This window comes from Mixophyes fleayi, chromosome 10 (assembly GCF_038048845.1).
Source record: "Mixophyes fleayi isolate aMixFle1 chromosome 10, aMixFle1.hap1, whole genome shotgun sequence".
NCBI classification, from domain to species: Eukaryota; Metazoa; Chordata; class Amphibia; order Anura; family Limnodynastidae; genus Mixophyes; species Mixophyes fleayi.
Genome location: NC_134411.1, coordinates 91,626,709 through 91,640,960, shown reverse-complemented (window position 1 = coordinate 91,640,960; position 14,252 = coordinate 91,626,709). Strand labels below are relative to the sequence as shown.

General features: G+C 41.1%; 1 protein-coding gene across 3 annotated transcripts in view; it reads right to left on the bottom strand.

Annotated features, from left to right (window-relative positions):
* Positions 1–14,252, bottom strand: part of PLCG2 (phospholipase C gamma 2) — a 124,368-nt gene that overhangs the window by 84,312 nt on the left and 25,804 nt on the right. For all 3 annotated transcript variants that reach the window (XM_075189156.1, XM_075189155.1, XM_075189157.1), the window contains exons 3-4: positions 2,135–2,278; positions 16–109 (exon numbers count right to left, since the gene is read on the bottom strand). In XM_075189156.1, the coding sequence (XP_075045257.1) occupies positions 16–109; positions 2,135–2,278 (238 nt within the window). The remainder of the gene's footprint in view (positions 1–15; positions 110–2,134; positions 2,279–14,252) is intronic.

Below are 14,252 nucleotides of genomic sequence, written 5' to 3'. Positions count from 1 at the left end.
CTCAAAAAGAAACACCTTTCTGTGATAGCCGGAGTGGCAGCGCAATTAACTTCTTCAATTAAGATACTCAAACCGCAAATCCACCTCTCAGCATCGTCAAAGGAGTCGGCTACAAAAAGGAAAGCAGGAAAAATTATGTCAGTAAGATAAAAACACACCAAGGTATGTTACTCATACAAGCAACATGCTGTGTTCTAAATAAATCTTATATATTACCGTAAATGGCATGGAAACTCTTTAGTCATCAAATGCCAACCAAAAAAAACAAAAAGCACAAAAGCAAAATAAATTATTGTTGCTGCTGAGTGATTATTTTTATACACACTGACACAGTAATTAAGTGGTAGATGTATTAAGCCTTCTAAAAAGCAAAAATGGAGGTGTCGCCCATAGCAACCAATCAGATTCTAGTTATCATGTTCTAGAATGTACTGGATAACTGATAGCTAGAATCTGATTGGTTGCTATGGGCAACAATTGATTCCAGAAAAAAAATTATTCTCTCGCAAATCTCAAAAACTGGGCCGGATCGGGAACGGACTGTGAAACCCGCAAGTGGTATTAAATGACGTACAAGTCAGTTTTTACAACAGAATGATGTTATTTGTTTTATGTATCAGTTTAGCAGACTTTTAATAAGTCAAATTCCATCTTTCATTTTCCATGATGTCTTTTGATTATTTTGAAATGCTCCTAATTCTGGTGATATTTTATTTTTCAGTGATGTGTTATAGGTAGATATGGTATCGTCCATGTACTTTGCTAGAGTAAGGTATTTAATTTATTTTACATTATTTATTATATATAATAATATCATATTTAATAATAATAAGTTGTGCTTGATTTTTTAGTCACTTAAAAAACACAGGATATTCTTATGACATTATTTAAAAAAAACACATCATGTAATAATGTTTGAAATGTTCTATGTGATGTCATCACTGCCATAATTGATGATGTCATCAAGACAAAAAACCTGATGGTGCTGCTCTTTCAGCAAAGTTCCTTTGCTTATTTTGCCCTGTGTGTAGTCTCAGTCATCTGGTTATCCCTATTAATTGTGTCTATGACTTTACCTCATACTTCCTTGACAATATCAACTCAGACATTGTTCCTTATGAAACAGCATTTTATACATAACTCTAATCAATATGGAATGTTAATTATTTCAATGACTAGAAACAAGGAAGAACTTTGATGGAAGCTTCTGCTTTCGGTATAATTTGTATTCCTCATTACTCAAGTGTTGCTTTTTTTTATTTTCATAGTTTCCCGTATGCATATGTCATTTTAAATTTGAGATTCTGTGTATGTGGATACATCTCATGGTTAATATTATATGCCAGGAATATGGATATAGATAATAACATTAGCCATATCATCAGGATAATGTTGAACTGCTTAGTTGCTTTCATGCATTAGCTAACTAGGCTGCTCGATATGAGATAAAGTCTGGGGACTGTGGCGAAACTTCGGCTTTCAGTTGTCCCAGTGCAAAATTTGCTACTAGTCCTCCGTAAACTTGTATATTAGCAAATATAGAACAATGTAACGGGTACAGGACCTTAATACATATGCTATAAGCTTAGTTGCCTACTTTCCAGGAATGTCCGGGAGACTCCAGAATTTCTGGGAGTCCTCCCGGACTCCCGGGAGAGCAGGGCAAACTCCCAGATCCCAGAAAGTTTGCTAAGTTAAATGGAGGGGGTGGGACTTAGTGACGGGATTCAAGCATCATCGTGGCCCTGCGTGGCTGGTATAGGACAACATGTTGATGACAGCTTAGGGGGTGGGGCTTAGTTAAGCAATTATCCAAGCCCCACCCCCACACACCCTCCTGCCCCCGGACCTCCTGAAAGATCAAGTGACAAAGTAGAATAAGTGTAGTATGAAACCTTTTCTAAAAATGAAAAGTGGAGATGTTGCTCATAGCAACCAATCAGATTCTAGCTATCATTTATCTAGTACAGTTTAGGAAATAATAGCTAGAATCTGATTGGTTGCTATGAGCAACACCTCCACTGGGATGCTGTAATGGTTTTTTTTAAAGGTAATCTTATATATAAGTATAGTTATACAAAAGCTGAACATGTGATGGTATTGCCTGAACAACTGAGGTAGTGCCATAAATTACCTTCCAAACTTAACGTATTGAGCACAAACTGGCTTCCATAGAATATGATGAAACAGCAATCTTCCTTCAAGCGAGACGCTTTCCCGCGCTCAAAATCCTTGCAGTTCTTTCCGTGGCGGATTTCCTTAATTTCCGAGAGGTCCACTGTAAGGAAACACATCACAGGTCTACGTCAGTGTATGCTTATGTCTCACCCTATAGCCGCATGGCCGGAATTTTACACAGATTTATACAATTAAAGGATCATTTAAGAACTCTAAAATAGGCTACTCATTTTTTTGTTTGCGCAAATGCACCTAATGATCTGCAAAACACTCTTCAAGGTGCCCGCCCACTTACCAATCTGTGGAAACACCCCGTAAAAGGGGGATGTTGCTAAATTTGCTAGTTTGTGAATATTCTGCAAATTGTACACAGAGAAACAGTAAAGGCTTCAATAGACAGTGCACCCTACTTCCACTTAAGCATCACGCCCTTCATTTAAGCTTTCATGATTTTCTCCAAAGATACTGCTCGGTCTAACCTCATAAACATTTTACTTTAATCATGAGAGAGAAGGGACATTATATGGGTTACTTTTGTTTATTTGAATGTTTTTATTACATTAATGTGTTTATTGTATTAAGGTAGATTAAGGTTTTATTTTTGCTTACTTTTCCCGTTGAATTGTCCTTTGTTTATATGTGTGTTGTATTACAATTTTGGTTTACACATAAAAAAATAGAGCAAGCCAACTAACCTGCTATTATGTTTTTGGAGTGTGGGAGAAAAGCCAAATAATCACAGGGATAACATATAAAGTCCACACAGATAAGGCCCTGGTTGGAATCGAAACCCAGTGCAGTCAGGCAGCAATGCTAACCAATGTGCTGCCATGCTGCTTAGGGCTTTCATTGAAAAGCCATAGACAGCTCTGACCCCTCTATTGACATAATTTATTTTATAGCGAGCAACCACGTATTATATTGCAAGTGTTCAATACACCATTTCAGTTAAAGAAAAAATCCACCCAACACTTAAATTTTATTTAATATAGGATTAAATACAATTTTACTTAGCTTCGGTGTTGCTGATCATGTCAAAAGACTGCAATAATTCAGTTTTGTTCTCCCTACTGCTGCTACCACTTGCCTAACTCAAACAGGCAGCGGTGTTGTCAATGCCCCTCCCAGGGGAGAGGCATCGACAACAACGTTGTCAGTAGGAGAGCGTGTAGTACTACACCATTGGCGCCATTATGGGGCCCTCCATATACATTGGTGCGTCTTGTTTTGCGGAGCAGTGCAGAAACAAGATTTGCTTTTGTGGAAAGAGAGAGAGAGTATTAAAATTACACTAAAAAAGGAAAAGTTGAAATTGGGATAAGTCCAGTGTGTTCCCAGTGGGCTGGAAATGTCCAGTTACTCCAATAATAGATCTCCAACTGAGGTGGACACCAAAATTTAAGTACCTGGGATTGTGGATCACTAACACCCCCTCAGAATTTATGGAACTAAATTTACAGCCTCAGGTTGAATATCTTAAATCAAAAATACATGTGTGGAGGAAGCTCTGTCTTTCTGTGTCTGGCAGGATAAACTTAATATACTTCAGCAATCACCTATATATATCCCACCCTCTTTCTTTCGTAGTGTTGACCGTTATTTGACCTCTCCGGTCTGGGGAGGGGGGAGGGCCAAGGTTAAGCTCAGCTCGTTGTGCAGGTCCAGGGCTAGTGGTGGTCTTGCGTTTCCTAATTTAAAATTGCACTATATTGCCTTTCAACTGACCCACCTTAAGGCATGGATTTCCGATCCGGGTTACCAGGATCTACACTGGATATTAGTTCATCAATTTAATGCCAATCATACACCTTTGCAGTCACTGTTGTCCGGGCAGCTCGGCCCACAGGCTTCTCCGCTCCTGATTCAGGCAATTAAGATATGGGCAGTCAGTAATAAAATATCACAGATATAGATCCATGTACTCCTATTTGGGGGACGAGGAGATTGAGGGAGTTGGACACAGTGGTGGGGTCCAGGCGGTGGTCCCGGTATGGTGTGGTGGCTGTATATCAACTGTATGAAGTAAATGTTCTTAAATCTTTTGAACAGTTGTCCAGGGAATTTTCTGTGCCTAGAACAATGTTCTTTTCCTACCTCCAACTGAGACATGTCTTGTACACACAATTCAAAGGGGAGCCACCAGTGGTTGCCATAGCCCCACTGAGAAAGCAGTTACAGGCTTTGAGTAACAAGGGTTTGATTTCTTGTATGTATTCCTGTCTTTTGCATGAATCCACAGTAAATGACTTGAATGACCTGAGAAATCAATGGGAAATAGAAATTGGTCCCTTAACAGACAAAGAATGGGGGATGGTCATGGATAGCACTAGTGGCTACACAGCATCATTAAAATTCCAGCAAATACAGGTGTTCATTCTGCATAGGGCCTACTTGACTCCTATTAGGCTGGCTAAGATAGCACTTCTAAATGTCCAAAATGTAACTCGGAAAATGGCAATTTCTGGCATCTCATTTGGGAATGTCCTGGTATAAAAACCTTCTGGAGAAGAGTCATACGATGTGTTCTAAAAACGGGAATTGAAGTCTCACTTAGGTCATCGGCCACCTGTTTATTTGGGCTCCGTCTGAAGGGAAAGGTCAACAAGCTGACAAAAATGTATATTTCCCAGTTGTTTATGGTGGCTAAGGTTAGCATAGCCCGCCTAAGGTTAGCATAGCCCGCCTAAGGTTAGCATAGCCCGCCTAAGGTTAGCCTCGGTGAGTCCCACAATTAAGAGTTGGAAAATCCTGGTTAACGCCGCTATAGGGCACAAAAGATTTTTTTTTTTTTTAAATCCAGTATTTTTATTGAAATTTTTTAAGATATAAACATACTAAACAACAAAAAGAAAAGAAAAACAATCGCATACATATCAGAATTAAATGACGGAATTTACAAGATTACATTAAAGCATAATAATAATAAATGTGCTATATTCATTCAGGATCATACATCGTAAATGCTTACGAAAGATTTGTTTACACGAGCAGGCAGACATTGCCAAAGTTTGAGAATATATGGTATAGGTGGGTGGAGTCTCCATTTTATTTTGTATCCCCGAGTTATGATGTCCCGAATACATGAGGGTCTGGTTCCCCTGGATTACATTATAGCAATAATAAAGTCCATAATAAAAAGTAGAGCCCCTCCTCTGCAGAGTACGTATGCAAGAGCATTTACGATGTACATTCCTGATTGAGTATTGTACAAATGTTATCATTATGCGATACTGGTGTCTTACAGTTTATCTGATATTTTGTATTTAATATTGGCATATTTGCGACTGTATTTTCTTTTTTCTGTATTTGTTTGTTTTTTTTGTTTTGTTGTTGGTATGTATGTGCCTTGAAAATTTCCAATAAAAATACTGGATTTAAAAAAAAAAAGGAAAAGTTGAGGTGTTGCCCATAGCAACCAATCAGATCCTAGCTATCATTTATCCCGTACATTCTAGAACATGATAGCCAGAATCTGATTGGTTGCTATGGGCAACACCTCCACTTTTGCATTTTAGATGCTTTACTAAATCTACCTCATAGCGTTATGTACAATAGTTGTAATTGTAACAGACTTCTTGGACTCCACAAAACTACTGATGGTCTGATATTGTGAATGCTACAAACTCAAACCCACACGCCAAATAATAATAATAAAAATAAAAAGTTGCTGAGTTTCTGTCAGACTGACCCAGCGAGCAGTCATTTAATAGCTCCGTCCCTTACGCTGCAGAGTACATGCTCCTTCCTGATAAGACATTTATGAGAAAGGTGAGGGAAGTGGTTTTACACCACACATAATGGACAGACACTGGGCTCTTCCTGTTTCTGACAGGACATGGGGGCTCCCATTAACGCTGAGGAAGTGCAGCAAGTGAACGCTGTGAGGGCAGCAGAACCTCCGCCCGCTATCAGCGTAGCCATCAGAGGCTCCCAGGAAAGGGTTAAACCTACCAAAGCTACTATAGCAACACAGCAAATATTTCAGCGCAGACTCCTGTTGTCCCCCTCCGTGGTTTAGGGTATATGGGAAGCAAATCAACAACAACATATATTTATTTACTAATAAAGGTTGTGGTATTAGAGGTAACAGGAAGTGTCTCTGACCACTTATTGCTATGTTTTTAGAGTTCATTTAATCGTGTGCAGCTCAAGCAGTGTCCAGACAAACACTGGACTCTTGAATGTACAACTGACAGGCATAATCAATTTATGGGGGGAGGGGGGAACATGATTTTTCAGCCTCTAGGGCTAGGCTCTATTGGAATGTGCACACCCTCTTGCAGCTTTTACTAAATATATTGCTTTTTCCTTTTGACTTCCTTCTCTGCGTTTCAGTCATGTCTGTCTATCCTCGGGGCAGGACTGTGCAGCTATGCTCTCTGCCAGTTTGTACCCAGAGAGCAGCTTTGTGTTATATCGAGTGTCAGTAAACACGAACAATTCTTTCTCATGATAAAGATAAATGGCTGAAGAAGCTAATAACACAGAGGAACATATTCAATTAGGTCCGCCCCTGAACGGCCGGCGAAGGTACTACGCCGTACCGCAATAACGTGGATTTCCCTTCACCCTCCCCATAGAGTTGCAAAGGGAAATCCGCGTTGTTGTGATAGTGTATTACTTTATATAATGCGCAGCCGCCCTGCAACCGCGATCTCCGGACCTAATTGAATATGCCCCAGAAAGTTATCTGGAAGAGTAAAAACCCCTTTAGGAACCTGCCCAGTATTGCTGGTAATACGGTATCGCAATAATGTGGATTTTCGTTTGCAACCCTATGGGGTGCGAACAAAAATCCCCGTTATTGTAGTACCGTGGATTAACTTCGCGGCCCGTTCCGGCGCGATCCAGCGGACCGGAAACCTAATTGAATATGCCCCTAAGACTGAGAAGACACAGACATACCAAGCTGTGTATTAGTGAGACATCATTACACACCTCCTAACATGTCTGTCCTAGACAGCGGGATAGGGGTGTGGCCATGGAACACATGGGGCGTGGCCACAGCACAATGGGGCGTGCCCACAGTCCCTAGCGCTGTAAAGCACTAGGATGCCCGTTACATACCTCCCTTCCCCCAAGATTCCCACCTGCGGGACAGCAAGACCGAGCCCTAAAACTGGGACTGTTTGGTTGAAATTGGGACATTTGGGAGGTATGCAACTATAATTTTATTACATATTGTTTTTGTACGTACTGTTGCATGTTTATTGTGCCCCAGTAATTAACATGTCCATTTATCCTTTGCTAGCTCCACTAGATAATACTTAACTTTTCAATACATATATTGCTCAAGAAGTATATCATTTATATACTGTTTATTTTGTACATAGGATTGTTAGTTATGTTTTCTGATTTTTTAATGTTGCAGTACACAAGTTATACATTACCTATAGTTGCAGTTTTACAGTGTTATTTAGTTATAACAAAATTATTGCTTTCTTTTATTGTTTTTCTTTTGATCCATACACTAGTGTTTAGATAAAGCATACGTATAGTGTTTATGGCAGGATGTATAATATGCAAGCAGAGTTTTGCTGTACAATAGTTTTATACTTTTTTGTACATTGGTAAATAGGACGCATTATGTTGTATAGTTTTGTGGTTTACATTATTTGTTTTAGTAGACATTCGATTGAGGCATTGGATGTTTTGTGAAGTTAGTTGTACTCTATGGTGTGTACTCTATGTTATGCATTCTATGGTGTGTACTCTATGGTGTGTACTAAACGGCTTGTACTCTATGGTATGTGTTCTACAGTGTGCACTCTATGGTATGCACTCTATGGTGTGTACTCTATGGTATGCACTCCATGGTGTGTACTCTATGGTATGCACTCTACGGTGTGTACTCTATGGTATGCACTCTACGGTGTGTACTCTATGGTATGTGTTCTATGGTGTGTACTCTATGGTATGTACTCTATGGTGTGTGTACTAAACGGTTTGTACTCTATGGTATGTGTTCTACAGTGTGTACTCTACAGTGTGCACTCTATGGTATGCACTCTATGGTGTGTACTCTATGGTGTGTACTAAACGGTTTGTACTCTATGGTATGTGTTCTACAGTGTGTACTCTACAGTGTGTACTCTATGGTATGCACTCTATGGTGTGTGTACTAAACAGTTTGTACTCTATTGTATGTGTTCTACAGTGTGTACTCTACGTTGTGTACTCTACGACTGAGCTACCTGCAGATTTGGAGTGATGGTGGCAATATGAAATATTCAGAGCTCTCTCGGATCTGTCCACCAGACTTTCTAACCTGTTTTACTGTGGTGGTATCTAACAGGCGGGTGGTAAGCTTTGGGTATTGCCAGTTACTGCAGGTCAGAAGATCAGCTGTAGACTGTAGACGGTGGTTTAACTTTTACTGTACTGTAAACATTTTTAGGAACTGTTAAGTAGCAGAACTATATATCGGTGGCGGTGTGGTGCAATGATCTTCTCACTTGAGAAATGACAATGCTGCATGGCATGCTGGGAGCCACGCGGGCTGCACGTCACAAGACCGGCATCAGGACAACATGGCTGTGACGCACGATGCTATAGGTCTGTGGGAGCAGGGTGATTGAACGCCAGCAGTGTACTTGATTCCTTCCGGGCCCCAAAAGATTACAGTAATATCTGTGGGGCCCTGTCACAGGCCCCCAGATATGACAGGCCCCCTGACATGGGTCCCAACTTATGGGTGGCCCTGCCCCTAACTATCCTCCTGAATTGACTAACAGTGGAAGAATTTCTATCTATCTGTGTGTGTGTTAGGGAATTTAGACTGTAAACTCCAGTGGGGCAGGGACTGATGTGAGCGAGTTCTCTGTACAGCACTGCGGAATTAGTGGCGCTATATAAATAGCTGATGATGATTAAATGTGGATATTATAATACTAGTATAAACATGCAAAGTAGCAAGAATGTCATCCTTGTACCTCTATGTCCTCCGACACATTCTGTGGCTTCTTGCCTGGCAGTTTTCTGATTGGTTCATTTTATAGAACCAATCCCCTGATTTATTTGGCAACATTCGTACAGATTCACATGTACAAACCAGTGATCTCTAATTTTAAACACTCCAATAACATAATAAAAAGGTATATATGTAACCCTATCTCTTTTACAAAGCCCAGAGTCTCACACTACTGAAGAGTATATACGATCACTGCTACAACCTATAAAGCGTATTGCCAAGCAGAAAGACATAAAACAAAAACAAAACAGAAAAATGGAAATAAAACACACGCACATGAATGCTACCATGCAACAATCTGTAAAAAGCATTTGGGTTTTTTTTTATATCCACATAACAAAGTAGAATGACAAGTGCTTTAAACAAGTGCCAGAGGTAGAACAGAGAAAATAAAAATAGCACCATTTCAAGGAAGCATCTCCTATTAGAACTAGAAAACGTCAACCTGATTTCTAAATAGCTGTAAAGTAAAATTATATTTTTTTTATTCCCCGGCGAATGTAGCAGTTTGCAATGATTGTTATTATAGCTTTTTATTGTCCTTATCTTCTGACAATAGAAGACAAAGGATTTTGCTGGTTGAGAGGACATCAAAGGATGTTGTTTGGTTACATAAAAGAGCTTTGTGCAGGAATATAAGGTAAAGGCAATAAGATTAATGCTTCGTGGCTGCCGCTGACATACACAAAACCATCATTTCCATCTTATTTGTTTATGGAAACACACAAAGTCTTTTGTGCATGGACAGGTCATAAATGCTTTATTCAGCCGCATTGAAATCGCTAGCAGGAGGCTGCAAACCTCTATGTCCAGCAGACAATGGGTTAAGTACTATTGTTTCCCAGGTCCCAGGTTGTTCCGGAGCTTTGCGGGACTTTGGATTCATTGGGTGAGATGTTACAGGCAGGATTTTTAAGGGGGGGTTTCCCACCCCCAAAAAAACATATAGTGAGAGCTGCTGCGCATACTGCCGCGCATGCGCATTCTGCCGCGCATGCGCAGCAGCTCCATTTCCGCGGCACTGCACTGAACAGCAGCCGCGGCGCTGTCAAAGAAGCATACAATACAGCACCGCTGCGGACGCTTCTTTGACAGCGCCGGGGCTGCTGTATAGTACAGTGCCGCTATGTAGGGACACTGTTCTTCGTGGAGGGGAGGGGTTTCTGGAGAACCAGAAACCCCCCCTGCGTGCGCCCCTGCAGGCTGGTGTACGTCCCTGCCCAGTACTCAGGGGAGGGCTGACAAGACTCGACTCACCAGCCTTTTAGGAACATTTTTAAGGGGAAACAATGTAGGTGGCCCAGTGACCCAGCCCAAGGTAGCCCACTATGGGACCAGACTGGGGACAGATAAGCCCACTCAAGCACCGGATAAGCCCACTCAAGCAGTGACATATAACTTATTCAGCAATTTTAATTAATAGTATTATATCATTATGTATTCACTCAATGTCACTGATAGAGGTGCATCTTCACATATAACACAGTACAATATTGGAGAGAGGAGAAGAATATGTGTAATAGGGCACTCAAATGGGCTTATTTAAAATATAGAAAAAAATTGTTTCATTATTTATAAATCTTTATTGATAAATCTTTAAAAGAGATATTTTAAGAAAAGTCGACATTATTAGCGAAATAATAAAACTTGTATGAAAACAAAATGAAAAAACCCAATGGTGTGTTCTGTTAAAATAGCAGATGAACTGCTAGACTGTGACGCTGATTATATCATTCTTTCAGGTAGAAAATGTACCATATTGTGTAACACCTCAATTATCAATTAATTCTGCTAAGTCTATTACTGATAATCCCTTCCATTCACTTGTTGGTCTTTGATAACATATATCATGTATATATGATAGAAATACCCAAATAAATGGAACTTATATTTATATAACAACCACATTTTGGAATTATTCTCATATATTTGGGGCAGCACGGTGGTTAAGTGGTTAGCACTTCTGCCTCACAGCACTGGGGTCATGAGTTCAATTCCCAACCATGGTTTTATCTATGTGGAGTTTGTATGTTCTCCCTGTGTTTGCGTGGGTTTCCTCTGGGTGCTCTGGTTTCCTCCCACACTCCAAAAACATACTAGTAGGTTAATTGGCTGCTATCAATATTGACCCTAGTCTCTCTCTATCTCTTTGTGTATGTTAGGGAATTTAGACTGTAAGCTCCAATGGGGCAGGGACTAATGTGAATGAGTTCTCTGTACAGTGCTGCGGAATCAGTGGCGCTATATAAATAAATGGTGATGATGATGATATAGTTAAGTGTCCATAATCTTGCAGCTTATTTTCGCTTGTTTAAATTCCTTGTAATATGACTCACAAATATTATTGGAAGCCACTAAGCCTTGTAATGCATAAATGCTTCTTAGGGTATATAAAATTACTATCATATAATTAAATGTCCATACTCTTGCAGCTTATTTATTCTGGCTTAAATTTCTTGTTAAGTAACGTAGTGAGCAGAAGTTTCACTGGAAAATCTTTCCAAATAATGCTGGGAGCCACTAAGCCCTATAATACATAAGTGCCTCTTAAGATAATACTTCTAAATATGTAGAGGAATCGTTGTGGCCAGCCAGTATCAGAACAATCGCTAGTTAGTAAATCCCCTAAGCCAGAAACGGAATGAGGTTACCCGATTACACACTAGTAAGCAGTAAGACGATGAAGCATAATGAGTGATCAAAATCATGAGAGGACAGCGTGCACAGAAACGCCGACGCGCGTTTCGCTAATGTGCTTAATCAATGGCAACCCCTCCTGCCCCCCCAGCACAGCCTGCCCCTACCAGTACTACAGGCTTATGGTACTGTTACTAGCGTATACTACCGATTTAAATAACAGACTTTTATGGTCTTGCTAAGTTAAAGAGAACTGAATTATACAACCTCTTATATAATTTTATTTTTTTGAATAGGTCAATCGTGCAACTTTTTATTGTTTCTTTGTACTCATTGTATTGTCTAATGACATTATATTTTACTAGCAGGAAAACTATGGTAGAGTGTTGAAGCGGCTGCTCACAGTAGATTAGCTATCACTGCTGCTCCTATTCTATACTTATTTTTATGTTACTTGTTTAGGGATTATTGTCACTGATGTGGAATATTACAGATACGGAAAGCTTTTTAACCTATTTTGTATAGGGCAAATTGAAATGATTGACCTGTTGTGACACTTATAACTTGGTAATTGAAAATGGCTTAACGCACTTGTTTATTTATGTTTAGAACTGTAATACTGATGAATCAACTCTATATACTATAGTTAGGAGTCAAGTCCAAAAGTTAGTGGTAAGCAAAATAAAGTTAGCACACCAGTATGTATGGGCCAGCCGGTACACCCCGACAAAACACCAGTCTGTGTTGTGGTGTCCTCAAAAGCACCACACACCAACCTGTACACTGCCACAAAGGCAATAAATTGACCCACAAGCACCCCTCAAAGACATTGCACCAGCCCATCCACCACCACAAAGGTGTTACACCGGCCCGTACACCACCACAAAGAAATTACAGTGGCCCGTACACCACCACAAAGAAAATACAACGGCCCATCCACCACCACAAAGGTGTTACACCGGCCCGTACACCACCGCAAAGAAATTACAGTGGCCCGTACACCACCACAAAGACATTCCACCGGCCCGTACACCACCACAAAGACATTCCACTGGCCCGTACAGCACCACAAAGACATTCCACCGACCCGTACACCACCACAAAGACATTCCACCGGCCCGTACACCACCACAAAGACATTCCACCGACCCGTACACCACCACAAAGACATTCCACCGGCCCGTACACCACCACAAAGACATTCCACTGGCCCATACACCACCACAAAGAAGATTTACCGGCCCATACACCACCACGAAGAAATTACAGCGGCCCGTACACCACCACAAAGGCACTCCACAGGCCAATACACCACCACAAAGGCGTTACACTGGCCCGTACACCACCACAAAGGCACTCCACCGGCCCGCACACCACCACGAAGTCATTCCACCAGCCCGTACACCACCACAAAGTCATTCCACCAGCCCGTACACCACCACAAAGGCATTCCACCAGCCCGTACACCACCACAAAGGCACTCCATAGGCCCATACACCACCACAAAGTCATTCCACCAGCCCGTACACCACCACAAAGGCACTCCACCGGCCCGCACACCACCACAAAGAAATTACAGCGGCCCGCACACCACCACAAAGAAATTACAGAGGCCCGTACACCACCACAAAGGCACTCCACCGGCCCATACACCACCACAAAGACATTCCACCGGCCCATACACCACCACAAAGACATTCCACCAGCCCGTACACCACCACAAAGGCATTGCACCCTCCCGGACACCACCACCACCGGCCCATACCAGAAAGGTATTGCACAATCTCCCAGCAGCTCTGCTAAGGTGTACTTTCCTACACAGCTCAAGCCATATAGGTCAATAGGATGGGGGGGAGATGGGGGGGGAGATGGGGGGGTATGTGTAACAAGGGGAGGTATGGTTTGGAGCATAACGTGTAGGAAGTAGAGGTTGGAGGTGTATGTGACAAGGGGAGGGATTGTTGGGGGAATAATTTGTAACAACAGATGATTGGGGAGAAAATGTGACCCAGGACCAGGAGAAAGATGCTTCACGCAGGACCACCCAAATCGTGATTAAATGTCGAATTACACTATGCAACATGCTGCAATAATTTACTTTTGACATTTATTCATGATTGCATGTAGGTGGGAACCCCTGGTTTATGTACAGTACAGGGCCCTAAATCATCTTATTCTGCATGCCCCCACTAAAGGGCACGTTATAACCAGGTCATGTGACAAATTACATCAAAGGCCAACATGGTTCGATAAAAATCAGCGAGGATAACATTAGTCTAAGAAGAACATAAAACATCTTTGGAAGAAATAATAGACCAATACTTAAGGAATCTTTAACAGTTAACTTCCTTCCTTCCATTTATGGGTTAAATGTGTACTTTCACTTGCTATATTTGTCATTCAGATTAGACCAGTTTCCTAGGAATTGGTGACATCACAGTGGAACTTCGTACAGTAGTTCTTAGTC